Source organism: Gopherus evgoodei, chromosome 4 (assembly GCF_007399415.2).
Source record: "Gopherus evgoodei ecotype Sinaloan lineage chromosome 4, rGopEvg1_v1.p, whole genome shotgun sequence".
NCBI lineage: Eukaryota > Metazoa > Chordata > Testudines > Testudinidae > Gopherus > Gopherus evgoodei.
The window spans coordinates 146,383,875-146,410,202 of NC_044325.1; the positions used below are offsets into that span (position 1 = coordinate 146,383,875).

At 42.0% G+C, this 26,328-nt stretch overlaps 1 protein-coding gene across 5 annotated transcripts in view; it reads right to left on the reverse strand.

The window, feature by feature from the left end:
- Positions 1 to 5,981: 5,981 nt before the first annotated feature.
- Positions 5,982 to 26,328, reverse strand: part of KCND3 (potassium voltage-gated channel subfamily D member 3) — a 259,189-nt gene continuing 238,842 nt past the window's right edge. For 3 of the 5 annotated variants that reach the window (XM_030561717.1, XM_030561718.1, XM_030561716.1), the window contains exons 5-9: positions 19,548 to 19,640; positions 15,386 to 15,442; positions 14,672 to 14,728; positions 14,071 to 14,318; positions 5,982 to 10,269 (exon numbers count right to left, since the gene is read on the reverse strand). In XM_030561717.1, the coding sequence (XP_030417577.1) occupies positions 10,068 to 10,269; positions 14,071 to 14,318; positions 14,672 to 14,728; positions 15,386 to 15,442; positions 19,548 to 19,640 (657 nt within the window). In that variant the 3' untranslated portion in view covers positions 5,982 to 10,067. The remainder of the gene's footprint in view (positions 10,270 to 14,070; positions 14,319 to 14,671; positions 14,729 to 15,385; positions 15,443 to 19,547; positions 19,641 to 26,328) is intronic. The other 2 variants (XM_030561719.1, XM_030561720.1) reach the window with 2 other exon arrangements.

Consider the following 26,328-nt stretch of genomic DNA (forward strand, 5'->3'; position numbering starts at 1 on the left):
ATCATGTTGAAATGTGTTATATGGGCACACGTTCCCAAGTTACTGCATACCTCATGTTATGTTAAGCAATCACAAAATACTTGTGCAAAGGCCAATCTTCAAACCCTTGTTCTGTAGCAGAACTCCACCCCGTACTACTTAAACGATCCAAAGCTCCTTAAAAGGTTTCAGAGAGGTCTTTCATGGTGCAGTGAAGCTCTTTAAACATAAGACATAGGCGATCTCTGGACAAAGTGACGTATAGAGGCAGGCCTGTTGACGTGGATAGTTCTATATAGCACTTTTACAAACCTCTACTCATGAGCATGCCAGATTTTAGTAAGTGAATGCTCTTATCTCAGCTTTGACTATTTGCTACTCGTCAAGTTGCAGATAGTCGAGTTTTGTGGTACAAACTTCATTTCCTTGTCCGTCTGTGGTAAACGTACAAAATTGATAATATAGCACATGAAAGTAGCACTTTACCGTCTGCTGGTAAATTCAGGCTCTCTGCTTTCACTTTTGTTTTTTGTTTTGTTTTTTGTGAGAAGGAAAAACGGCACCTAGTGGGTGTTGGGGTTCACAGCAAGTGGGGCAATTAACAAGCTTAATAATTTTTAACCATAACTGTTGCTCGATGTTTATGGAGGGGTTGTCTAATTAGCAGATTTAATTAGACTGTTTTAAGGAGAGAGACATTTTGACATGGGTTTTTACTGTTAACGCTTAGAAGTTTTGGGGGTGAGATTTTGTACTGAGGGCTAAGATATAAAATCAGCTTTGATTGTTCTTCCTCTTACATTCGGGTTGAGCCCATTGTTTGTATTTATGTAAAGCTTGGGAACCCTGCAGGTGTGGAGCTTGCAGAATCAGAACTGCCATTTCTAAAGCAATGCACAAGGAGAACTGTTCATCCTTAATGTGTCTCTTTATATTTCACAGAATCATTGGGGTGTGCAGTATAACTTTTGATTGAATGACACTAGTTAAAATTTGGAAAAGGTAGTTGAGCTCTATACGTATTTTTTCCTCTGTAGCATCAGGATAAATGAACACTATAGCAATAACGCAATTCTGAGTGTTTTTCCTATTCGTTGTAAAGACCTTGATGTAATGTTTGTTTCTAAAAACAATAAATTCTGTTGATCCAGCTCCAATGAGCTGGAAAGGAGGATGCAGAATTGGGCTGCATCTTGGGCTATCTGCATTACTGTTTCCTTGCAAAGGCTGTGTCAGCAGGTCTCTCTCCATTTCATGTGTTCTTTACTCATAAAGCAGTCAGTGTTAAAAGGATATTATTTTTGAACCATAAAAGTGATTTTAAAAAGGCAACTTCATTAGCAGTATAGCTATTCCCTTGTGTCTTTAAGTCATGTCTGCTGGCTTTATTGCTAAACATTTTTTTTTTTTTTTTACTATTACCTTTGCATAGCTGCGAGAGCAAACTGGCTTGTATCTTGTGTTTTGCCAAGTCATGTCCAGCTTCCAGCTGCAGAATTTTTATTATGAGTAATACTTTCAGAGGCATAAGGCACACTGAAGTTTCAAGTTTTTGTGGAGTTTGCAGTAGTGGCAGTTAGGAAAAGTCTTCTCTATGACTTGTCATTTTAGCTCTTAAATCAGTGGGAAGAGGTTGCAAGAGAATCTCACAATGCTGTTAGGACAGGATCTATTTTCAGGACATGTATAAATGCACTTTTTTTAACCAGATTTTTCTCCAGTAGAGGAGCCATCCCGTAATCAGTATATTTTTTCCTCCAAACCCTTCCTGCAGTTGTGTAGCTGACACCAAACCTATTTTCTTCAGGTGATCAATATAGTAATCGCTGGATTTGTTTATATGCATCCTGTAGCTCTATCTGCTTTTCCACACTGTGCTCCAGCTTCAACATCAGAAGGGCACAAGCAGCAGTTTGTGCTTCTTGTGGTTTGATTTTGTTGTTGTTTTGCTTTGTTGGTTTCTGCTTTTTTGTTGTTTTTTGTAGTGGTGGGGTTTTGTGTGTGTGAGGGAAGAGGGCAGACTATGCATCTGACATATGGTGAAATAAATTTCTCCATTGGAACCAGTACTTGAAGTTTTGCTTAGAAAGGAAGATTGAGAAATTTTGTGCACACAATACACCATTTCCCCCTAGTCCTTAGCCAATTAAATTGTTTGTTTGAATGAATTTGTCCTTTTCATAGAGACTGGAGACGCTACCGCTAATGTACCTTGGAAATTAAGTTACAAGCAAGCCTTGCTCATAAACTGAAAATATAGGTTGCCTTTTTAAAAATTACCTACTATTCAAAGTCTCGCAGCTCTGATCAGGGTGGGAAGACCATGGGAATTGCACTGTTGTGAAGCTGTATTCGTCTGAACTGAAGCTTAGAGTGGCAAGGTAGAGGGGACACACTGTATGTGAGGGATTTTTTTTTTTTAAGGGCTAAGTGTCTGGGCCCGTTTCCACTGCTTGACCCCAAGACAGGGTCAGGCCCTAAATAAGGGAGAGGAGTTTCTTGAAGAGTTGTGTGATTGAGCAGTAGCCTAGCATGAGAGGAAAGGGAATCTTGTCTGGGCTTTGTCTCCAAGAACTACAGTAGAACCTCAGAAGTTTCGAACCCCTCGGGAATGGAGGTTGTTTGTAACTGAACAAAACATTATGGTGGTTCTTTTCAAACGTTTACAACTGAACATTGACTTAATACAGCTTTGAAATTTTACTATGCAGAAGAAAAATGCTGCTTTTAACCATCTTAATTTAAATGAAACAAGCACAGAAACAGTTTCCTTACTTTGTCAAATCATTTTTAAACTTTCCCTTTATTTTTATTCGTTTACGTTTAACACGGTACTGTGCTATATTCACTTTCTTTGGTCTCTGCTGTTGCTGGATCGCATACTTCCAGTTCCAAATGAGGTGTGTGATTGAGTGGTCAGTTTGTAACTCTGAGGTTCTACTGTAAAGTGCTTGCAACATTCCAACTATATTTACAATTGGCATTAGATAGGGAAGGAATTACAGAAGATGGGGCAGAGGGTGTGCTGACAGGTTCGATTTCTTTTATGAAGTCAAAGGAAATTCTGCATTGGCTCTTCCCCTTCTCCCCCCCACTCCCCCCCAAAAGCATGTAAGGGAAGGTCTCCAAAGCATCTTGTTCCCTATACTAGATCCATTGCCATCCATTTGTAGTAAAGTAGAGAGCTGAGGTCAGTCTGCAAGGAACACTACCCCGGAAAGAAAAAGAATGCAAACTAGGCTAGGGAAAAGCACCTCAAGACTTTCAGATTTTTATAAAAATCATTTCAAAAGCTATTCCCAATAAAACAAACTTTCTGGAGGGATGAACTCTGGTAATAGAATAAAGGGAACTGTGTTTAAACTGACATTTTTATGTATCATAAATACCTTAGTGGTAGTAATGTTAAAAAAAAAAAAAAACTTGTTCTAAAAGAAATCTGCAGCATGATCTTAGCATTTGTGGCATATACTCTGTTTAATCCAGATTGGATACATCAGGTACAGCAGTGGCACAAGACTTAATACTGTAAATGATATACAAGTTTCAACATATGCACTACAATTCAAAAAGAAGACAACAGAAACTGAGTTCTTTAGAGAAGGGTGCTCTCAAATGAATCTACCTGCTGTTTTGTACAGTACATTTTGTCTGTTTGTGATGTTTGTAAGCAAAGCCCATTTATAGTACGAAAATAGAAAATAATGAGGGCGAGCATTTCTCATAACATAAAACCTCTAAAGAAAACACCATTGCATTGGAATGTCTCAGGGATTATCAAAAATATACCATCACACTGGTTCTGTAAAATATTTCATTGGTCCAAGATACCAGCTGGAACTCCAGTTATGGTTGCAACAGAGAACTGAGAAAAGCATTGTATGGTTATTAACCTCTCACCCAAACAGCTATATGACCTGCTATGACTAGTGCCAATTCAAAACTTAAGGAGAAGAAACACAACACATACATACAAAAATAAGACTATTGACTGAAAACAAGACTATAGCAGGAATTTTTCACAAACATCTTTGTGTGAGGTGGTTGACTGATGACCTGAAATCTTTCTGGCACAGTCGTGTATCCCAAATATAATAAATCTTTTCCTGCTTCTAGTCCCTGTCATTGGAGAATTATAAAGCACTTTGCAAACATTTATTAAACTTCACAACACTGCTGTGAGACAGGAAAGTAGTATCATCTCTATTTCACAGATGGGTAAATTGAGGCATAGAGCAGAAAAGTGACTTGACTGAAGTCACACAGTGATTCAGAAAGAGTCAGGAATAGAATCCAGGCATCCTGATCCTAAGTCCCCAGTTTTAATCATTAAACCATATTGCACTTCATTATTATTCTTAAGGATCTAGAAGGAAATCCTAATGAGGAAGGAAGTTTAACCATTATGGCATCATTAATTGTTAGGCCTGTATCCTCACTTATGAAGTCACACCATTCAGTGCAATTGACTAAAATGTCAGAGAAAACAATCAAAAATAAATTTGCCAAATAATTAAAAATATTTAATCAGCTACAGAGCTTTCCAGTGTGGAAGAATAACTAATTATCCACAAATACAATTGATGTGGGGAAAAAATAGTTGCAAATATTATTATTCAACCAAGCTTTAAACGTAGCATATAAGGCTTTTTATTCAAAACTACTGTTGCTCTTGAGCCACTGCATACTGGTTTGCAACTCCACCGTAATCCAACACTGACCCCGTTTTAGTCTCTTTCTTACAGGGAACACTGCAAACCATCAGTTAAACATGAGTTTTTAAGATCCCCAATCAGCATTAGAACACGTATAACAGACAACATGATTACAAATGGATTCACATCTAAAATACTTGAAAAAGCATCTCCTCCTCTATTGAGCTGACAATATCTGAGCTCTTGGTAGAACCCACCGCCCCCACACCCCAGTTATGTAAATCAGAGCAGTGAGTGCTGGCTTAATGCTATGGTGGCATCAGCTATTTCAGGGAAAACCTGCAACTTTAAAATTAGGTTTTGGCAGCTCTGAACACCATAACAAATACAGTGATTTCCCAGTGTTGAAAAAAGAAATGAAGTTTTTCAGCGGGTAAGCTGCTTCTGTTAAGAATTTAGAATTGCAAACTTATTTTATGATTTTTTTCCAATTTACGTTTAAAATATGAATCCTTTGTCACCCCAAAGCAGCCTCTTGCATTAGAATTTGCTGGTCAAAGACACGACTTTATATTCTTCAGATGTTTGTGCACAGCTAATGTTCAAGGATGGGGGAGGGACAATTTAGCAAGTGAAAGGGAAAATAATCAGGAGAAATGGAATGAAAAATAAAATAAGGGAGGGAAAATTATGGCTTTGTATCAGGAGAAAACTCCCTGACATTGAGATCTATTAGGCTGAAATAATTTTTTAAGTGAAGCAGTGGGAGCCCTGTCCCTGGGGAGATTTTTATCTAGTCTAGAAAAAGCACTGGGAAATATTTTATAGGGAAGAATTGTGTGTTGGCAAGGGCTGAACTAAGTGTCTCTTCCATCTTTAAGTTCTATGTACAGTTGTTTAGGTTTTGTGGCAATGTGTGACTTGAAGGTTCTTACAGAAACAGGCGAAAAGGGTTTCAAAGAGAGTAGCTTGATTTCAAAGTTTGGGGCAGAGGAATGTACTAATCATTTGCAATGGGTATGTTTGCTCCTGGAATGTATACAGTTCTGCTATAAGCAGCAAGCCTATGCCAGGTGAGAAGAAAATAGACTCATCAGTAAAGCTGGGTGAAAATTTGTTGAGACTTTTTTTTCTACAAAAAAGGCTTTTCAAAGGAAATTTTTTTTCAAAGAATTGTTTCCTTTGACATTTGTTGATACCCTCCCCCCCAAAAAAAGGAAACATGATTTTCTTATATAAATGATCAAATTATTTTGGTTTTTCATGGAGAAAACAAAAAAAAAATTCACAAGAAATTCTGGAAAAAAGTAGGAAAAAATTATGGAAAAACAGTTTGGCATTTTTTTGATTGAATTTACTCGTCAGGTGTCCTTCAGGAACATAATCATGTTCTACATTCCCTCTCTTACTGTATATATTGTCATGCAGAACCACTCCTGAAGGAACCACATTCCATGTGCCTCAGGTAAATGGGATGTTGGTGCAGGTAACTGACGGTTACTTAGCTATAACTTCTCTATGCATGGAGGTGGGATGGAAAAAGGAACAGCTTGAGTAAGGGCGACAGGGGCCCAAGCCCTAGAATTTGGATCCCAGGCCTGATCTAAACTAACCTATGTCAGAGAGTGCTCAAAACATGGAGCTTGGTTTGGCCATATCTCCAGTAATGTTTTGTACATTCACATAAGCTAATCAAGTCCGTTCCCTCTCATTACCCTGGAAGTGCATGACTGCCAAGCAATTTCTGTGCTTATCAAAACAAATGCTCTCCCTTTCTCCTGCAGAGAGAGAGAGCCATTTCTGCAGCTCTGTGTTTATCAGTAAAGCATTTGAAGGATGCTATATGTACAGTAGGATATAATACATATCATGTGGATTCATTCCAATCTGTGCTATTTCAGTGACTGCAAAGTGCTTTCACTACAAGGCTATTGTTGCACTGTGTAACCCAGGGAGTTCTGTACGCAGTTATTTACAGGTGGGCAGATTTGCCCAAATCCTGTTCAGATGAGCATTAAAATGGGCTAATGCCTCCATTATAAATGTTATTTTTGTCTTAAACTATTGAAATCAACCCTTTTTGACTGCCTCCTTCTCTTCATAAGGATCTTTTTCAAGCTAGTGATTACATGTAGCAGCGCTTGCTAAAGTAATGATAGAAATGTTCTGCTGCATGCTTTTGATTAAGCAGAAAAATAACTTCTCCTATGCAGAACATAGCAAAGGGCAGGGCTACTCTGGCAACCTGAGCCCAAACAGCTAAAGAGAGGAACCGCAATCACTGTTTTTCCTGTTTCTTTGTTTCTTTGTCCCTGACAAAAATTGTGAATGTCCAGGAAATACCTTGATTAATAATAATTCACTGTACACAAAGTGCTTTCCATAGGTGGGTGTAGTCATTCCCATTTAATACATGAGGAAACTGAGGCACATAGAGATGAAGTGACTTGTTTAAGACTCCACAGCAAGTCAGGGAAGAGAAGAGCAGAGCTGAGAATACACGGCAAGCAACTGGCTCTTTGTCACCCTCTAGCTGGTCCATTTAAATCCATGCAAATTGAATGCACAGTGGGAGTAATACATTTCCAGCCAGCATGGTAGCATTTTAGCCTTACTTTGCACAGATCTAAATGAGGGCATAAGGTGCAAGGCAATGGAGAATCGGGCTTTGTTTAGGCCTGAAGACGTTCAATAGGGCAGGGGGTGTATGATGAGGCGTAACAGACTAAATCAGTGGTCCCCAACGCGGTGCCCCAGGGGCATCTTAATGCGCCCCCGTCCTGGACCCCGGGAAAGCACTCGCTGAATTTCAGTGGCATTTCGGCGGGGACACCTCTCGATGATGATGCTTGTCGCCAACAAGTGATGTCATCAAGAGGCGTCGTCCCCGAATTTCGGCGGGGATACTTCTCGATGACGCCGCTTGTCGACGGTAAGCGGCGTCATCGAGTGGTATCGCCGCCGAAATTCAGTGGCATTTTGGAGGATGCTCCACCGCCGCTGTGGTCCTTCGTCTGACACCTGCCAGACGAAAAGGTTGGGGACCACTGGACTAAATGAAGCAAAGAAACGATTAAATTAAGCACCAAGAAAAATTGCTAATGGTAAAATCTTTTAAACTACAGAATAACCTCCCAAGGAAAGTAGCAAAGAAACCACAGGACTGGAGTGATTTAAAATGGACTGGACCCAGTGCTGGAAAATATACTATCCAGCTCTGGAGAAAAGGGGCATCAGTTTGACGTTACTGAATGCTTAGCTGTAGCTTTATCATTCCTCGAATGGGATAAGTTTCTATGTAGGTTACTGGGTTATCACAACAACTATCTGAGTCCACGTGATACCGAGTAATAAGGTAGGAATGTTGACAAGGTGGGTTGATAGTGCATAATTTAAAGTCATATAACATCAATATGTATTTTGAGAGAGGCAAAAAAAACCAATCCGTTTGTTGTATCACCCAGGGTTATGCTTCCAGTGGTGTGGCAGATAGTGCTGTGTTAGTTCAGTTACTATTTACTGTTGAGAGAAGGGAAGTGTGAAATGACTCCTAGCTATCCATTGGACTGTAAGCTGTTTGGGGCCATGTAGGCATGTGTTCACCACCTCGCACAACATGGCTCTCAGCCTGATGGAGGCATTTGGATGTGCTAATTAATACTATGTTATACTGTCTGTGGATGGCATGTACTATGTTGGATGTACTATGCTGTCGCTAACGATTTGCAGCCATAATGAAAGGTGGTCTGAGGAATGTGTAGCAGGAGCATAAGCAATTATTTCCCACTTATTTTTCCAAGTAGAGAACGGTCATATATAAAGGAAACCGTGTCAGGTCCTTGTATTTCAAGACCATATTGTTACTAGAAAGATCTCAGGGAGAACAGTTAGTATTCACCATAGAACTAGTCAGAAATATTAAGCTCGGCAGTACCACACAGAGTTACAGTTTTTGGTTGACTAAAAGTGTGTGACTTTTCCCAGATGAAGAATAGAATTGCAAAGTAAAGGGCTGTCTGTTCCACATCATATCCCATGTATTCCAAACCCTAGTATCCCTCCCCCTGCTCAACTGGACACACGCTGTGGCCCCTGTGCTGGGAGAGGAGGACAAAAGTTGCTAAACTTGTTTACCTACCACATCAGTGCAACCCAGATGCCATCAATAAGCCAATAGGAGCCACAGCGCTGTGTTAAAAAGCCAAACATCCTCTCAGTCCATGCTGAATGGTTGGCTCTAGGTTTAATTGTAGTAAGTATAGATCCAGACACTACTTGGCTATGATTTACAATGGGTTGCATGTCCACTATTAGCATATATATATAAATAAAAAAGCATGGGCATAGATGACAGGTCACATTTTATCCTATTTCTGATGATCTGGTGCAGCTGAGTTTGGTGCTTTCACATTCTTTGCCATTTGTGTGTACAGATTTAAAAAAAGTTTTCCTACATTTGTTTTCCTTTTAAAAATACAGAACTGGTAGTCTAGCCACACTCTTTACAAGTAAGTGATAACAAAAAGAGAAAGCAGAAATCCATGTGGGACTAACACTACTAAAGCCTCTTTTTTTGTTTTTTATTCCACAAATATGTTTTCACAGACAATAATTAGCAGACAAACACACTGTTTGCAGTTGCACTGTATTGACTTAAAAGGCAGTTACAAAATCATCTAAGTAAAGAATGCCATCCAGGGTGAAAGATTTGTGTGGGGGGGTGTGTGCGTGCACGTGTGCCACTGTGCTTGTGCAATCAGTTTGATACTGTGCACTAAATCCAGAAAATGTGCTCAGAATTTTGTGTGTCGTTTCAATGTTGTTCTCTTTCACACATATATACAAACACACACACACACACACACATATATGAACGGAAATAGATTTCTGTGACAGCTGTCTTCTTTGTCTAAATCTTTCTCTATAAAAGAAAAACAAGATGTGTAATTTTGGTTGATTAAAGATTCTGCTCCATGAAGGGAAAAAAAAATCATAAAATCCATTGTTTTTTTTCACCTTTTTCAGTCATTTCCGCATGAATAAATATTATCCATTAAAAACCTTTTAAAAGGTGCCGAGATACACAATGTTATATTTGTTTCTTTATTGACTTTCTTGTTGCCACGACAGTTCTTTTTCTCTAGCCTCTAGAAACAATTTTCTGCTTCATATCCTGGAACAAGGCTCTCCGCGGGCACGTGCACACACAGACCCTTTCTCCAACCTACTTCGTCCTCCCGCTCCTCATCTATTCTCAGTCCATGGCATGAATGCTAGTTTGAAGAAAGCTGCCTTGTTAGGTCTCCATTGCTAATTCTATGACGAAATGTCAGGTTGGTCCATCCAGGCACAATTTGCAGCAAGAAAGGAACATGAAGGTGTGGAGGGGGAGAGATGCCGGCATTCCAGCTGCTTCCTTCGAACAACACCACTTTACAAGGCAGAGACCTTGACTACGTTGCTGCATGTGGTGGAAATGTTCATAGTGGGGTGAGGACTGCTCGGTGGGGGCCTGCTCTCTCCTTCTGGTGTCAGTGCCGGTGGGGTAGGAATACTGATGATGGCTGTTGTGAGGTGGGAGGTTTTGCAGTTCGGTCTCAGCCCGTCGTCTGATTTCATATTGAGACTGGAACGACTAGAAAACAAAAAGGATTTTTTTTTAAAAAACAAGAGTCAGTAACAAAGCCAACTGCTCCTCCATGGTATTGTATGCCTCTGAAGGAAGGGTTCTGAAAACAGCTACAGCAGAAATCACCAAACAATCCCCCTAGACCCTGATTACCACTGGACATCCTTAATTGCCCTTGATTAACACCAACCTTTGTTAACTGCCTCGTTTGGTATGCAACTTCACCTGTGGACAGGTTATTTCTTTCAGACTTCTCAGGGTTTCTTGTATCTTCCTCTGGTGCTGGCCACTGTTGGAGATGAGATACTGGGCCAGATGTTACTATTGATTGGGTTCAGTATGCCAATTCCTATATGCCTGCTTAATCACCCCTCTGGTTATTCAGATGCAACCCAGTATTTTTTTTCCTTGAAGGAAATGGGGGTGTTTTTCAATAACTAACCACTGGGTAGATGGAATTCCAAAGCGCCTTCCAGTGGAGGGCCTAGCGCTGGCTGCAGCTATTTCACAGCAATGAGCAGGTAAGGGGTTTGCTAACGAAAACATCCCTCAGCGTGGCCTTTTGTTGGCTTTAGGCAGCTTGCTTCAGGCTCTGTTATGTCTGCTGAATTAATCAGTCTCTTCCCTGCTAGAGTGTGCCCATCTTTTTGTGTGTTCTATTCACCATTCTAATGCATTGCGCAATGCTTGTGTTTCAAGTGACTCATGCAGTGAGTTTGCGTTTCTCCCATCTCAGTGTAGGCACCAGGGGCCTCCGAGAATTGTGATTAAAAACTCACTGGAGCGTTTCACAACCCAAAAAATAAAATAAAATCTTAACAATCAAATCAGCTTCAATGGGAGAATACAGCAATGGACAGGGATGCTTTAACTGATACACACAGGCATGGGGCGGGAGAGGGCCTGCACAACAGAAGCCCCCCGAAACAGTATGGAGGTAGGGGTGAGTGCAGCTGTGGAGGATGGTCATCTCTGCTTTCAGCAGTGCCCATGACTATAACGAAAAAAAGTGAGGTAGCAGCTCAAAGGTGGTTATAGCACAAGTGAGAGCTCACCCTCTCCTACCACTTAGAAGCCTTTCACTCCCTCAGCACTCAGTAAAGAAAATATGTAATGCAGAGAGTCATGGTGCTGGATCCTTAGTTGCTGTAAATCTGTGGAAGTCCACTGATTACAATGGAGCTAGGCCACTGATGCCAGATGAGAATCTGGCCCTGTATACTGTTTCTTGGTTTGCTTCCTTTAGGAGCTGATTGCACCTGATTCTGTTCTCATTATTGATGGAAATCAGCTGTAACTCCACTGGACCCAACAGGGTATAGTGGTGTAAACCTGGTGTAAATGAGAGGCGAGCCAGGTCCAAAGTCTTATGAGCCCACCAGGACTCTCTGACTGCAGGCTGAAACTTCAGTGCAGTTTTAGTTCTCCCTTCAAAGCCTCCATCCCGTTCTTTTCTACTTGTTTCCCCTGCACTAGTCTTGAGGATCTGGCAGCTGGGAGCATTCCTATTAGATCTGCATCAGTTGCATCCTATAATTAATTACCGAGGGAAAGTGATAGGTCTGTTTTCTGTGCATCTGCATAGCTGCAGGAGTCCTCTGTTACCAGCCCAACAGGCTTGCTTTAAACACAGGGCTTCTCCTTTGAAAATACAAAGGGCTCCCTGTTGGAAAGTCACTGCTGTTATTACAGGCTGACTCACCAAGAGGCTCTGTCCTTTGTACTTCTGTGTGACAAGATGGGTCACGTAATGTATCTTATTGGGCCAGCTTCTGGTGGCGAGAGAGACGAGCTTTCAGCCGCAATGAGCTCTGCGTCAGGCCTGGGAAAGGTACACCCAGCGCCACCGCTAAATACGAGGTGCAACAGCTTGTTTAGCATAAGTAGTTAGCACACATTGTAATGGACTACTCAAAGTAGAGTGGCCTGTTATAACACGTCTGCAGTTATAGGAAAATAAAGGGGAGGGGTTAGTGAGTTACCAGTGTCGATAAACCACTAACCCCACCCAGACTGTCTACGTTACCACTTGTGTCAGTGTAACAAGTCACTCACGGATGTTAACAAACCATCCCTCTGAGCAACACAAGTTACACTGACCTAACCACTGGTGTGGACAGTGCTCTGCCGGTGGGAGAGCTGCTCATGCTGATATAGCTGCCACCGCTCGCTTCCAGTGGTGCTGCTGAATCAGTGCAGTTCTGTTGCTGTAAGCTTTCTAGAGTAGCCATAGTCACAGTCGCAGCTGAAGAGGCTGAGGCAGAGTTTCCAAAACCTTGTAAAACTGAGCTTTGCTTCAGGAAAAGTAAAAGAATCCCTGTCCCTCTTTCCCACTGCAATCTCTCCATGTGTTCTTAAAGCCCAACCCACCAGGAGTGGCTGCTCGCAGTAGAGGGTGCAGATCATCATAGCTATGTCACTGCTCATCTGGTAACAGTTTTGACATTTAAAACGTCATAATTGGAATTAGTTTTAGCACCCACTGAAATGAACAGAGCAGTTCATACTCTTTAGAGCTATTGTTTCAGGCTTGCTGCAGACTCAGGCAGATGTTGATTACACATGGGTAACCTTTTCAAGGTTTTCTTTAAAACCATAATAGCTGGACATGCACTTTTTTTTTAATGGAAGATGGTAGGAAACAACTGAGAGGCTTGTCCTTTCCTCCAGTCATATCCTTCCTGTCCGCCAAGGAGGTACCCCCACCCTTCGAGAAATACTGAGCTAATGTTGAAAGGGCCAAAGGGAATGAATTCACACTCTGTTCCCTTTCACATTCCCATTTGATGCATTATTCTTCACTTAAACACCTTGCTGAATCATGTCACTGGTGCAGAATAGCTGCATCCTCTTTGCCCCAGAGGCAGCTGCATTTCTGCTGTGGGTAGAATGGTTCCCGTACACTTTGGAATCAGGGGGAGGGCTGGAGTTACTGTTTCCAATGCAAGTCTTTGCTTCCTCCCCTTTTCCAAAGCTCCCTAATGCACAAGATGTTTGGCTGGGCACAGGGAGAGGACTTCAGAAGTTCATTCAACTACAGTAATGGTGATGCCTTGATTATGCACTAAATTATTTTTAAAAGGAGAGTCAATTTGAAAATCGAATATTGAAAGTGAGACCTTTCTTCACTTATGTTATTAATTGCACATTAGATTAGCACAACTCAACCCATTTTGAAAATCCTCTTCTCTTCCCACCTCGGATGCTCTTACCCTGTGGTCAGAGGTGGACAATTAACTCAAAGAAGTCAGTTTCCCTGGCAGGCCAAGTCAGCATAGGCGTGCAGTGGGAAAAAGGTTCTGTACTTTATGCAGCACATTCAGATTGCCTGGAACCAATGCCATCTGGCATTGCTCATAACCGAGACATGGCTCTGGCCAAGCTGGTAGAAACTGAGAGCTGCCTCCCGCTGGTCAACCAAATAAGAGCAGTGCTGAGCTGGGTATTGCGGCCTGCTGGGCTGCAGGAATGATACTGCATGAGCTGTAGCAATCTGGTTACAGCTGAGGCTGAATCAATGGGAGCCTCAGCTGGGAGTCACCTCTCTTGGGTTCAAACTGGCTGGAAAAGAGCTAAGCTAGAGCTTAGGTCAACTTCCTCTGGGCTAAGTCCACAGGAGTTGCACAGAGCAGCCAGGAGCCACCTCTCCTGGGACCATAGTAGTAGAACTGGAACTTAGATAGTCCCAGGTGGGACCCATTTCTCCTGGGCTGAGGGGATAGAAACTGGTCCAAACTCATCTCAGATGGACATTACCCTTAGCAGATTTGCATGTAGCAGTCAGCACCCAGGGCCTGCTCACTGTACCTTGTTGTAAGTGATGGCTGTTCACTGCATTGGATGTGTATCGTGCTTAGCTCCTGCATGCTCCGCAGGCGAGTTGCTGGCACATTGGAGTTGGGAAGATGAGTCGTCGTCTTGTTGCGTCGAGAACAACAGGAGGTTGACCCGCCATTGTTACTCGACAATGAGGGGCTGCGAGTGGAGGGGTAATTCTGCATTGAGTTATCCATGCAGTTCTGCTCAAACAGCTGTTCATCTATGAACTCATGGTTCTGGCAGGGAAAAGAACAACAGTGTCACTCTCACCAGTAGCTACCATAAGGTGGTTCGTTTTCCAGAACACCTTTTGCTATTCTTGTGGGACAGGTCAGCCCCTCAGCTCTCTGCCTCTGTGCCTGAAATCAGCTTGCACTAGACAGTTCCCAGATTTAAAAATGCAAACAACAACCAGGAAAGAGATGACTTCATCCCATTACTCATTGCAACCAAGAGAACGTGTTTGCTCCCCCACAACAACATGGGGATAAGAGAAGCTATGGCAGAGGCATAACCGCCTGTCAGGACCAGCTGGCTTACACATTCCATATCCATAAATAGTTTGGACCTGATTTTTCCTTTCACTTACACATCTGTATCCCTGAAGTGAGTCTGGTGAAGTCTTTGGTGCCTCACTGTTATAAACCTGCATAGAAAGGAGAGTCAGGCTCACTGTCTTCTTTGTGTTTGGGGATAAAGCTGTGATGTGTATTGTTTGTCAGCAGGACCAATTGGTCATTAAGTTGGAAAGTTTAGGTATGGTGTGCTGGTTAAGCCGATCCCTGACGGTATGTCACACCTACAGTTCCATTCAAAGTTGGGCTGGCAGCTGAGTTATTTGTGGTAGAAGTAAAGGAGTCAAGGTGGAAGCTGCCAGTGGGAAGAGTTAGGGGGAGGGAAATGATGATAAAGGGGAGCCTAGAACTGCAAGGTTGGGTAGCCTAGAGCTTTAAAGTTGAATGGAAAACTTCAGTGCCTCTTGCACCAATGAGTAGAGGACAGCGTAGAGAAGAGCCAAAGTATATACACATCTAGGTGCATACATAAACATTCATAGATGCCTAAGATACACATTTTGCTTTTTCCCTATCAGAACTGCAAAGGAAGGAGGAGGATAATGGAGATAAGGCAACCATCAATTTTCATTGGAACAGATACTAAGTCTTAGAGCAAACAAAGGCATTAGTTAGCAAAAATGAACCACATGCACAAACTCCCAAGAACAGGACCAATAACAAGAAAGGAGACAAACTGGACGTGTCACAGAGATTGTAGAAAACAGATTGAATTAAAAAGGAAATACCTTGATGGTGGAAGTTCGTACAGATAACAGGGGATCATCCACAAGATAGGACAATCCCTACAGGACAACATGCCAACAAAAGATAAAAACACGATTGATTGTCCATTCCCGCATTCCAAAGTTTAGTCCCAGCATTCCATCCATTCAATCTCAGCATTCCATCTGGCACCCCAAGTTTGAATGGGCAACTGAGCCTTTCCTTTACTAAACTAATTTGCTAAATCAGATTTTTCTTTCTTTCTTAACATAGTGTTCTGGAACCTTGCACTTTAATTGTTTGTTTTCTCTTTCTAAAAGAGAGTGGAAAGGCAAGGCAATTTACAGCTGTTGTTCATTTTTTATTTTATTTATTTATTGAGAGCCAGAAGCAGAGGATAACACACATTCTCAGCCACTGAATCAGCGCTTGCCCAATTGGGATTGTATGGTGACTAGATCAGGGGTTACCCAAGCAAGGGGACTGTGTTTTGGTTGACCTTTGTGGAAATACAGAAGGCAGATTTTGGCGGAAGGATGTGGCTCAACCCAGGCAGCAGCCAGCAAAAGCATAGGATATGAATGTCGGAGTAGGGAACAGAGCTGAAAAATCTTATGTTAACATAGCAAAGAATTTTTTGTTATGATTGTTGGAAGCATCTCAAGGCCACTTTTGTCTTTTAACACACCAGATTTGAGGGCCATTCACAGCTGTTAAATTGTAGGACTTTATTCTAGTGACAACTGCAGATACTGTGAAAATAAAGAATGTACTTTTTAAAACCCTCTGTCTAGTTTAAGGAAAGGTGATTTGCCCTTTGAAACATGTTGATAACCAGGGCACAAGGATCATTCCTCATTCCATTCCACCTGCAACTTTGAAACATTGCAAAATGACTCTTCAGTGTTTATGAATTCATATGCTGCGATTTGACATTTTTGCATAATATCTTAATAGAGTAAGAATGCCAAGGAAGTACAGGAATTTCAACACAAAAATTGATTGAGCTGTTTTGACTAATGCATTGAGAATCACAATCTAAACATGCTGCATCTGACTCCTGGAATGACAATCTCTTTTTTGAAAACTTTGATACTCCAGGTCAGCAGCACTCAGATTTTAAGAACTGAACAGCCACTTAATGCTGAGCAGAGTCGCAGAGAGCCAAAAAAATGCAATCAAAATAAACCCACCTTACATGAAATATTGGTGGTGTTTGCATCGTTAGAGCTGATTATATGATTACTGTGAAGAGTTTGTTCAACAATTCAGAGATTCCACGGCCAGATGGGACAATTGTGATAATTTAGTCTGGCTTCCTACATAACACAGGCCATAGAACTTCCCCAGAATAATTCCTTTTGAGCTAGAGCAGATCTTTTAAAAAAAATTACCCAATCTTGATTTAAAAAGTGCCAGTGATGAAGAATCCAGCTTGACGCTTGGTAAATTAGTCAAGTTGTTTATTGTCTTCTCTGTTTCCCCATTGTCCAACAAATAATATATTCAAAATTAACTGTTTTCATTAATCAAAAATGCATAGAGCTGTTTGAAGACAGAAAATTATTATTTGGCTGTTGTAATGCCAACAGACCCCAGTTGGCAGGAGGTGAGATTGAACCCAGGGCCTCTGGAACTTAGTGTATGAGCCTCAAACCAACTGGCTGCTAGCTGAGGCTGTAAAGCCAACTCAATCATCTCTCTTTGTGGGCTCAGTGCCACTAGAAGGGACAGAATACCACACCCAGGAGGTGTGGGTTACACTGTCATTCATCAACTACCTTATTTTCAAATAGTTGTATTCATGATTTGATCAGCTCTCGCTGTGATACGCAAATATGTGACAACACTGCTGACAATCTCGTCCTGGTTGGGGCAGGCTGGAAATGTGGAGAAAATGCAGCAAATATTTTGTGGATTTTTTTTCTCCGGTGTTCATCCAAATTCAAAATTGCAATGACATTTTTGGTTCAAAAATCACAATTCAGAAAATTTTCAACAGCTGATACAAATATCTCAATGCAATGGCAGGACAGTTCACCTCATTCGTTTTGTGGCTCTCTTTGGTTCTATTCAATGCAGGAACGCCTCTATATTCCTGTTCCTAACTCTGCATTGGCATCTCGGCCAAAATAAATTGAGAAATACAAAATACAAGAGAAAATGCAAGGAAAATCTTCTGCCCTGCATTCTCCTCTCTCTGCTGCTGTCCCTTGGATCCAATTGTCTGTTGTTATAACTCATTTTGGGCCAGACAGCTCTCACCTTACTCACACTGCAATTTATACTACAAATACTGAAATCAGTGGGAGTACTTGTGGAGAAAAATACAATTCTGGAGCTAGGCTATCATCATCTGTCCTGAAGATTGTCGAACATAGGCCTGAGCCCTGCAACGATTTGCAGATTTGCTTAACTTTACTCACTGGCAGTCAGTGGAATGCCTCACAGTGTGTAAAGTTAAGCATATGTGGAAGACTTTGCAGGATCCAGACATGCTTTGGGACAGGAATCTTATCTTTTGATTTTCTGTAAAATACCAGGCAAATTTATGGCACTTTGTAGTAGTAACAATCGCATATTTGAAATATACTATTTAAAGCTTAAGGATAAGTACAGAATTCTAAACAATTGAAGAGTCAGGTTGTGAAATATCTACTTGTAATGTAACATACAGAGTTATCAGAAAGACAGGCAAGCTCGGATTCATATTTAGGATGACCAGATGTCCTAATTTTATAGGGTCAGTCCCGATTTTTGGGTCTTTTTCTTACATAGGCTCCTATTACCCTCACCCCCTGTCCCGATTTTTCACATTTGCTGTCTGGTCACCCTATTTATACTATAAAATGAAACCAACAGTCACTGATATAGTGCATCAGCACTGGAATGATTAGCTTCATAATTCATCATGATGAGTTTCAGGACCTGCGGGATTTAATTGCTATAGGTATTTAACCAGTGGTCTTCTTCCAACGTGCTCTTTGAAACCTACATGGTGTTATCCTATTAGGAATCAAACTATGAAATTGAGACTATGTCTGCAGGTCAGAAATCAAAGGTCTATCTGATGGTGGATGCAGATAAGGAAAGGGATACATCTTATCAGGTCTTAACCCATTGGTGTCTTTCCAGAATGATCCATGATATACAATATAGATAATAGCTCCCTTTACCACAAATCACCTGTGAATATAAAGCTGGAAATGAAATGTACATGAGATAAAGATCTGTTTGCAATTTCCCCAGGGACTTCTACTTACAGAACTATTTTAAAAATTAAAAAATAACACTTCCTAGGGGCTTACTCCAGCACCATGCAGTGCATGAGTGAAACAACATTATAGTAGAATCCACTTGACTGGCCTCCAGATGAACTACGTGTTCCTTAACAGAGGCTTATCAGGAAAGACATGCGTGGTGTCACTAAATCACATTAAAAAGGCTCATCTTCTCCCTTTAAATGGCCCAGTTGTTTTCTCTAGCCTATTTGTGGTAGGGAATACATGTGGCTTAGAATTTGCTGGCATCAGCTTCCCACGGTAGCTCTCTTCATGACAGCAATCCTATACATCATTGGTAGTGGGAGTGAGCAGTGGGTTCAGAGGGACCCCGTGATATATGCACTTAAACTGCCAGTGTAGCTGAGGACAAACTGAGTTTTAGCCCTAGTTCAGAAACCATGGTTAAATCCTACTCCCGCAAGTCTGTCTCTTTGGTCATTACAGGCTGCTTCTCTGCTCCGCAGTGGCTGCTCACCCTGCAGTCTGTATTGGCATTTGCACCAGTTGCGAAGTAAGTGCAAGGAGGCAGTGAAATGCTACCCAATTAGAAAGCGAGTGATTTGCACTGACTGTGCACTGGTGTAAATGCCTGTACAGGGTAATCAACCCCTTTGTCCTTTTACACAGATTTACACTGTTAACATTTTGCACAATGCTTATTTGTTAAGCAATTCACAAAAAGAAAGTGAATCTCTCTCCGTGCGGCATATTCCAGGGAACTTCCGAGATTCAGGACCCATCACTTCACTGACACATATTTTTATCCCCACTGGGGATGTGTGTTTGTGAGTGCATGCATTGGTTTAGAGGAGCATACTGCACCCACGTCTTTTCCAAAGGAAGCCTGCACCCAGGAGGAAAGGATTTAATCAGATTCAGAAAGGGTCCTGTTGCTACTTACAGTTGTTTTTTCCAGGCAGTGCAGTAGGTGGTGATGTTGGCTTTCGATCAGCGAGGTGGATTTGCTGATGTGCTGCTCATCATCACTAGATCCCTAAACAACCAGAGGAAGAATCAGGCTTGAAATCATAGGGATTAGAACAACCATGTCAGATTGTACAGGGGAGGAGGTGAGGGAAAGGTGACAATTCCAGTGTTGCCAACTCTCATATTTTTATCATGAGTCTAGGGAGCTGGTGTTTTCCTTAAAGCCCTAGCTCCTGGATTCAGGTCAGAATCTCAGCTTCCATTTTAAAAAGAAGTAAGTATGTAGCCCTTTGTGGTTGTGGAGAAGAGCTTGGAAACATGACCAGAGTGTGGCCTAAAGACCCAGAAAACAGAAGGCAAGGAAAAAGAACCCACAATTTATTATTTTTCAAAAAAGTCATGATTTTTGAAAGTTCAGAATGGCAATGCTACAAAAAGTTTCACCCTAAACCCTATTGCCTCCGAGAAGGGGGTGATTTGCTTGGGAGTGAGGAATTTGTTATTCTCCTTTTAGATTAAGAATGAACCAGTGGCTGGGGTATAAGTCAGGAATCAGGTGTTATGTGGCTTTATGATCCTGTCTCTTGGATGGGGAATGGTATAAAACATACAATGGTCATAAGTGAAATGGTGAAGACAGGGAGCAGGAAAAACCAGTCCCTGACTGGCTTTGTGGGGTGTTACTGAATAGACTTATAGTAGTAAGGGCCTGGGTTCTGGTCCCAGCTCTGCTAACATCTCTATATCTGCCTTCAGTCTGCTAACACAGAACTGATGTTCATCTGCTCCCTAGTGGTGTGGTATGGTAAGGCTTCTGTGCAGGGGCTGAGTGCCATTATGCTCTCAATGAGAGCTGGTGTTGTCTGGTATTTCACAGGCTCCAGCCGTTTGTTTGAAAAGCAGCTTGGACAAAAGGCACTGGAGATGTGCACGTTATTATTTTATTTATTAATAAATCATCACTATTAGTAGAAGTGAAGTAGATTTTACTGGGGAACATGTAGCATTGGCACGAGAGATTTGATTGGAAGGAATTAGCAGCAGCCCCTCAAAAGAAAAAGCCCTGTTTTCTGAGGGGGTTGTGACTTTTATGAATTAGAATTGCATTATTTGTATTGTGGTAGTACCTAGGAGTCCCAGTCATGGATCAGGGCACTGTACAAACACTGCCCCAAATTGCTCACTCTCTAAGTCAGACGGCAGGGTGGGTTTCTTGAGTTAAAATTCCCTGGCAGAGTCTTTAGAGTCAGCTCAGGCAGGCACTCCCAGCTGGGCTGGAATCATGCACAGCTGAGATGTGTTGGGCTCAGAACCTTTAAAAGAGGGTTGACTGCTAGCAGGCAAGACAAAAAGGATGGGTCTTTAGGAGTAAGGACAGGTAGTGTCAGACAGGATTACTCATTGGCCCGAATTTTGGGGGCAGGCGAGTGATAAGTATTCAAGCTGCATAAAAGAAAAATGACCTGAGATGGTGATTTAGTTGTCATTGGGGGCAGGGGATGCGTGCGCTCTTTTGACTTCACAAGAAACCTTTGCAGTAAAGCAGGGACCCCACAGAAAGTTTTTTGCTTAATCTTGTCTTCCTGAGAAGTTTTGTCCTAGATGCTGAGAGCCTGGCCTCCCCAACCATGATCAGCTAGCAGCAGGAATGCTACCTGTTCTTAGTCTTCTGTAAGCCCCTAACTGGGTGAGGGTTTCATGCTGCTGCTGAATGGTCTTTTGTGAGAGATACAGACAGTGGCTAAGACAAACTGAAAGCCTAGCTTTGTAATGAGGAGGGCCCTATCTACCACAAATAACAAATCCAAATGGGGAATGTGAAATCCAAAAGAGCTGCAGTACCGGGTATGCATAATAATGCTCAGCACTTTGACAAAGCTTATTGTCTTCAAAGGCCTGTACCAGCTAACCCCAATGCCACTCTTCTGACAGATCAGTATTAATATCACTGTGGGGAAACTGATGCATAGAAAGATAAAATGACTTGCCCGAGGGGATAGCGGAAGTCAGCTTCCGAGCTGGGAGTAGAACTCAGATGTTCCTCTTGCCTACGCCTGTCCGCTGACCATTAGACCATGATGCCATTATTAGTGCTTCTCTTGCCATAGCGTAAGGACTCTAGAGAGGGATCAGCACCCCATTGTGCTAGGCACCCTACAACCAACCAACCCCAGAGAGAGCTCAGAGTCTAATCTTTCATTGTTCTTACAATTCAATCATTCGGCAGAAAGATATTAGATCAATTTAATTACATACAAACAGTTACTTTACATGCTTTTTTCGGTCAGTTAAGGAAGGAAGCTATCTGAAAGCACTCTCAGTTGCTTCCTCAGCATGGTAAATATCTACTTAAAGAAAATAAATCTGCTCTAACATCTCTCTGGAGCCCCATGAAACTGGGCAGAGATTAAACACACATGCTAGAGAGGATTTCCAATAGGCACATTTTTTGAGTGCCACATTCGAGGTTTGTGTATCACAATATGTAAACCTGTGAATCTGCTGTCTCTCCATGTCTTATACAAATGCATGTTTCTTAAAGTATTGCATGCATCATTCATTTTTCAGTTTGAAAATCGGATATGCTCCAGAAATGGGAAGAAAGGAGCTAAGAAGCAGCTTTTTGGCAAGTCTCTCTGCTATTCCAAAAGAAGGATTATATTAATTTTTCCATTCCATAGTTGCAGTTTTAAGAACTACTTTGCTAAGCATTTTTTTCTTTAAACCCACTGACCCTGTGTATTCAGTGGCTAAAATGGTCAAAGACAATTAGGCACATTAAAATGACAATTAAATGTTTGCAAGTGACCCCCATAAGCTCTTTAGATGTCTCAGCAGTAGATGCCTGGCAGAGACACTCCTCTGTGATGCTCGAAGCTGAAAGATAAAAGTTGACACATGTGCCTTACATACCTGTTTCTGGCACATAACAGCAGTATCCAAAAGTTTAAGCAAGAAAATGGGTGGAATGGGTTAGAAAGCAGAACATTTGAATGTAGGCATCTACGGCTGACTTCATCTAGGGTTGTTAAAGGATTTAAATCAGTTGTGCTTAACTCAGTTGATGTCCAACACACCCAAGTGGCTCGTGTGATACACTGAGCATTTGGCTTCATCTTTGAATATGCCTGAAGCCACACCCAGGATCGTACTGTGATGTCTAACTTGGCATCTCTGAAAATCAGGCAAACTGATGCTAACCCAAGGGCATGTCAGGGCATAATTAGGGGTCACTGACTGTACAAACCATTTATAGACGGATATGAGGGAATCTCTCCTTGATAGGAGGCTGTTCCGCTTTGGTGCCTTGAAAACTGTTGTGCTGGGACATTTCTAGAAGGTATTTTCAGGGTTGGGCTAAAAAAACCCCAAACAGTTTAGGTTTTTCTTGCTAATAGAAACCCAAGTCCACTAACACATCAGATAGGTCCTGTGCATAGCCTGCAGAGTTCACTAGCTAAACCTCTCCAGATGGAGAGAAGGAATAGAAACTGATAAGAACTTTTCATCTGAATATCTCCTGTGGAGGACAGTGTATGTGATAAAGCAAGTGCAGCAGTATAAAGCTAAATCTCACTTAAAAGAAGAAAGGAACAGACCATTGCAACTGGTGGCTTTAAGTAATGTTAATCTCTCTGAGAACCAGAGGTGCTTTGTAGCATGAAGATAGAAAGAAACTGACCTGAAGGTTTACTGCATTGATCCAGGACATCTGTGTAGAGAGATTTGAATGCTTTTTCACAGAAATCAGTAAGGGTTGGACAGTCAGGACATTTGTGTTAAAAAGCCATTTGGAACAGCAACATAAGAAAAAGTCATAAATGGGCAGTGAAACACATGATTATTTTGTGATGAGGGGGCAGGACCCATTTTTTTCAGCTCCCAGGGACTCCCAGGTTATTGACATGTAGCAGTAGCTGTATTGGGGGGAAGGATGGTTTTGTGATTAACGCATTGGTCTGGGTCATCTTCAAGTCTGGTGTCTCTCTACTGTTTATGTCTGGCTCCAAAGCTAATGAAAAGTGGAAACATTTTAAACCACATGGAGAGACAATATGCTGCAAATAGCCTACAGCAGGGACTGCCACACACTGTTACAGGTGCCTTTTCCCTGCTTTGCACAGGTCCTGAATGTGTTGCATGAGATAAATTTGCCAGGTGCTGTAGAAATTTAAGGATGGAAACTCTATCATTGGCACCCTGAGTAAAGGCAGACATCTGTCACTTCCTGCAGAATACCCAGCACTTTAGAAATCCACAGGAAATCAGTGGACGCCTAACACAGTCAGTGAAACATTACTCTAACTGCAAGAAGAAAAGAGATTGCCCAGAGAGCAACAGGTTCCAACTCATTGGAATTCCACATATTATGTGAAGAAGAGGTCTACAGAACAATAAAATGCTTAACATGAGTATATCAGAGAGCAGCCAATAGGAAAGAGATACTGTCCTTGTTTCCAACCATTGAAATCGTACAATATTAGCTTGCCACCCCTCTTCTGCCCATGCCAACTGATTACTTAGGAAAGTAGCATCAATGATACAAACTCAGGTTAGGCAGGGGCTTGTTCCCACTTATCAGGTCTCTGCACATTCTGCTGGAGAGCAAATATGAAGGAATTTGAAAGCCAAGGAAATAAGGCTTCATTGGCTCTGGTAGAAGACCTAAATTCCAGAGTAGAATACGTAGTGTTGGCAACTTCTCTCCTCTCCCTCCCTCTCCCCGAGGGCAGACTTGAAACGTATGGAAACGCAGATCATGGAATGGATATTATCAGAAAAAAATAGCACCGAGGGTTGGATTCCTGCCTTATCTTCCTTGCTCCTGCTTTTCTTCCAGCTCAGTACATTCAGAACCAGACACTGTAAATTTCTGGCACATCTCAGCATGCAAAAAAGAGGGGGGAAACAGAAGATAACAACAGCCATCAGAGTAAGAGAGAAACTGCCTGCAATGGAACCGAAGGCTCAGTGGTAAATCAGATTCCGACACAGATGGTCACTAGGCTGAGGTGACAAAATTCCCAATGTCCTGTTCAGCTGGGTTGGGTTTTGACAAACATGGAAAATGAGAACTTAGCGCTCAGATTTGCTTAGTGATCCAGAGATCTCAGTGCCATATACAAAAGGTGGTAAATATCATTGTTTTCCCTATTTTAGAGGAGGGGAAATGAAATGACACAAGTCAGTGACAGAGCCCAGCTCTTGTGCATCCCTGTCTAGTGTCTGATGCAATGTGCCTCTTTGGAATCAGTTTGAAAAGACATCATGGCAGCTGAGGGCCAGAGTCTTCAACCCTTACTCCCCTTGAGTAACATCCTTCCTCTGTAATAATTTCACTGAAACCAATGGGGCTACCTGCAGAATTAAGGGGCTGCATAGCATGTGCCCAGCCTAAAGGTCATGGTGATTTCTATGTCCAGCCACCACTCAACTCAAATGGCAGTTGGATCAGGCCCCAATGAGCAACGTAGAGAGAGACATTGTAGCCAAATCTTGAAGCCCTGGCTCCACTTTTACAGTGGCAAGTGTTCCATCTGACTTGGCAAGAACTGAATACAAGTGAAGGGTTTATACCTGCAAACGCTCACTCATTAAGCAGCACCAGGCAGAGTAGTGTTTGCAGGATTAGGTCCAGAGTATGGATGCGTGAACACAGCATTAGGCAGCTCTCAAGGCTCAAATATGCAATTTCTGTTTCCCGTGTGCACCGAGGACTGATTTATTTGAAATTAAGCCCACAAAATGTGTTAATTCCTGCTCAGGTCTTGAGCAGGCTTTAATGTAGCAACCTTCTCTCCTTTCCACTGATTCTACCAAGCAATCTGACGCACTTAAAACTTCCCTTTTTCATGAATAGCTAATGCTAGCCTCCAGATACCTTGCTATTAAAAATAAAACCACTGAGCTTCACAGAACAGGAGCTGTGATACTTTCCCCTCTCCTGCTGGACAGTCTTTAGGTCCTCATTCCTGCAATCCAGTAATTGTGAGCCTGTAATAATTTCAGGGCTAATGATTCCCGGAATCCCTCCACAGCTCCCTGATCTCACGCTAGTGACTCACCAACTCTGCAAGTGCTGGCTTTTTCTACTCACAAGGTCTTCCTGATGGTAACGTAGCTACAGAAGAGCAGCATTGCCAAACTCAAGTGTTCCAAAATCATGAGAGAGGCTTAAAAATTATGAGATTTTTGGAAATAATAAATGTTTGGTTCTTATTTGCCTACTAGCTTTTGAGTCTTTAGTGTTCATGTTTCCTAGCTTTTCTTTGCAACCAGGAGGTTAAGAAGCATTTTTTTTAAGAAACTGAGATTCTGATGTATTCACCTGACTCCAAGAGCTGGGGCTTTAACAAAAACACTGAATTGCAAGATACGCAGTAAAATCACAAGAATTGGCAACACCAGAGGAGAAAAACAATTTGTGTGTGTGTGGGTGGGTGGCAGTGAAGGCCACTTCCTGGTGTATTTAGCGTGTCACAGTGCGAGAATAAATACCTTGTGTGATTTCCCAGAGACAGCAGATCCTTGCTGATACACCCTGACCAATAGAACCATTAGTGAGAGAGTAAAAGACAGAACCTAGGCTAGACTATGACTTGGACTGCATACCATGCAGGGTAGTTGGAATCCCATTTACACCCTGTACAGGTGAGCTAGAGCTGGGGTGAAGGAGTCAACAGGTGTGGCTGACTTCCTTAGTGCCCTCTAGTCAGCTGTTGTGCAAGCAGCAAAGCACTAGCCCCACCACCAGA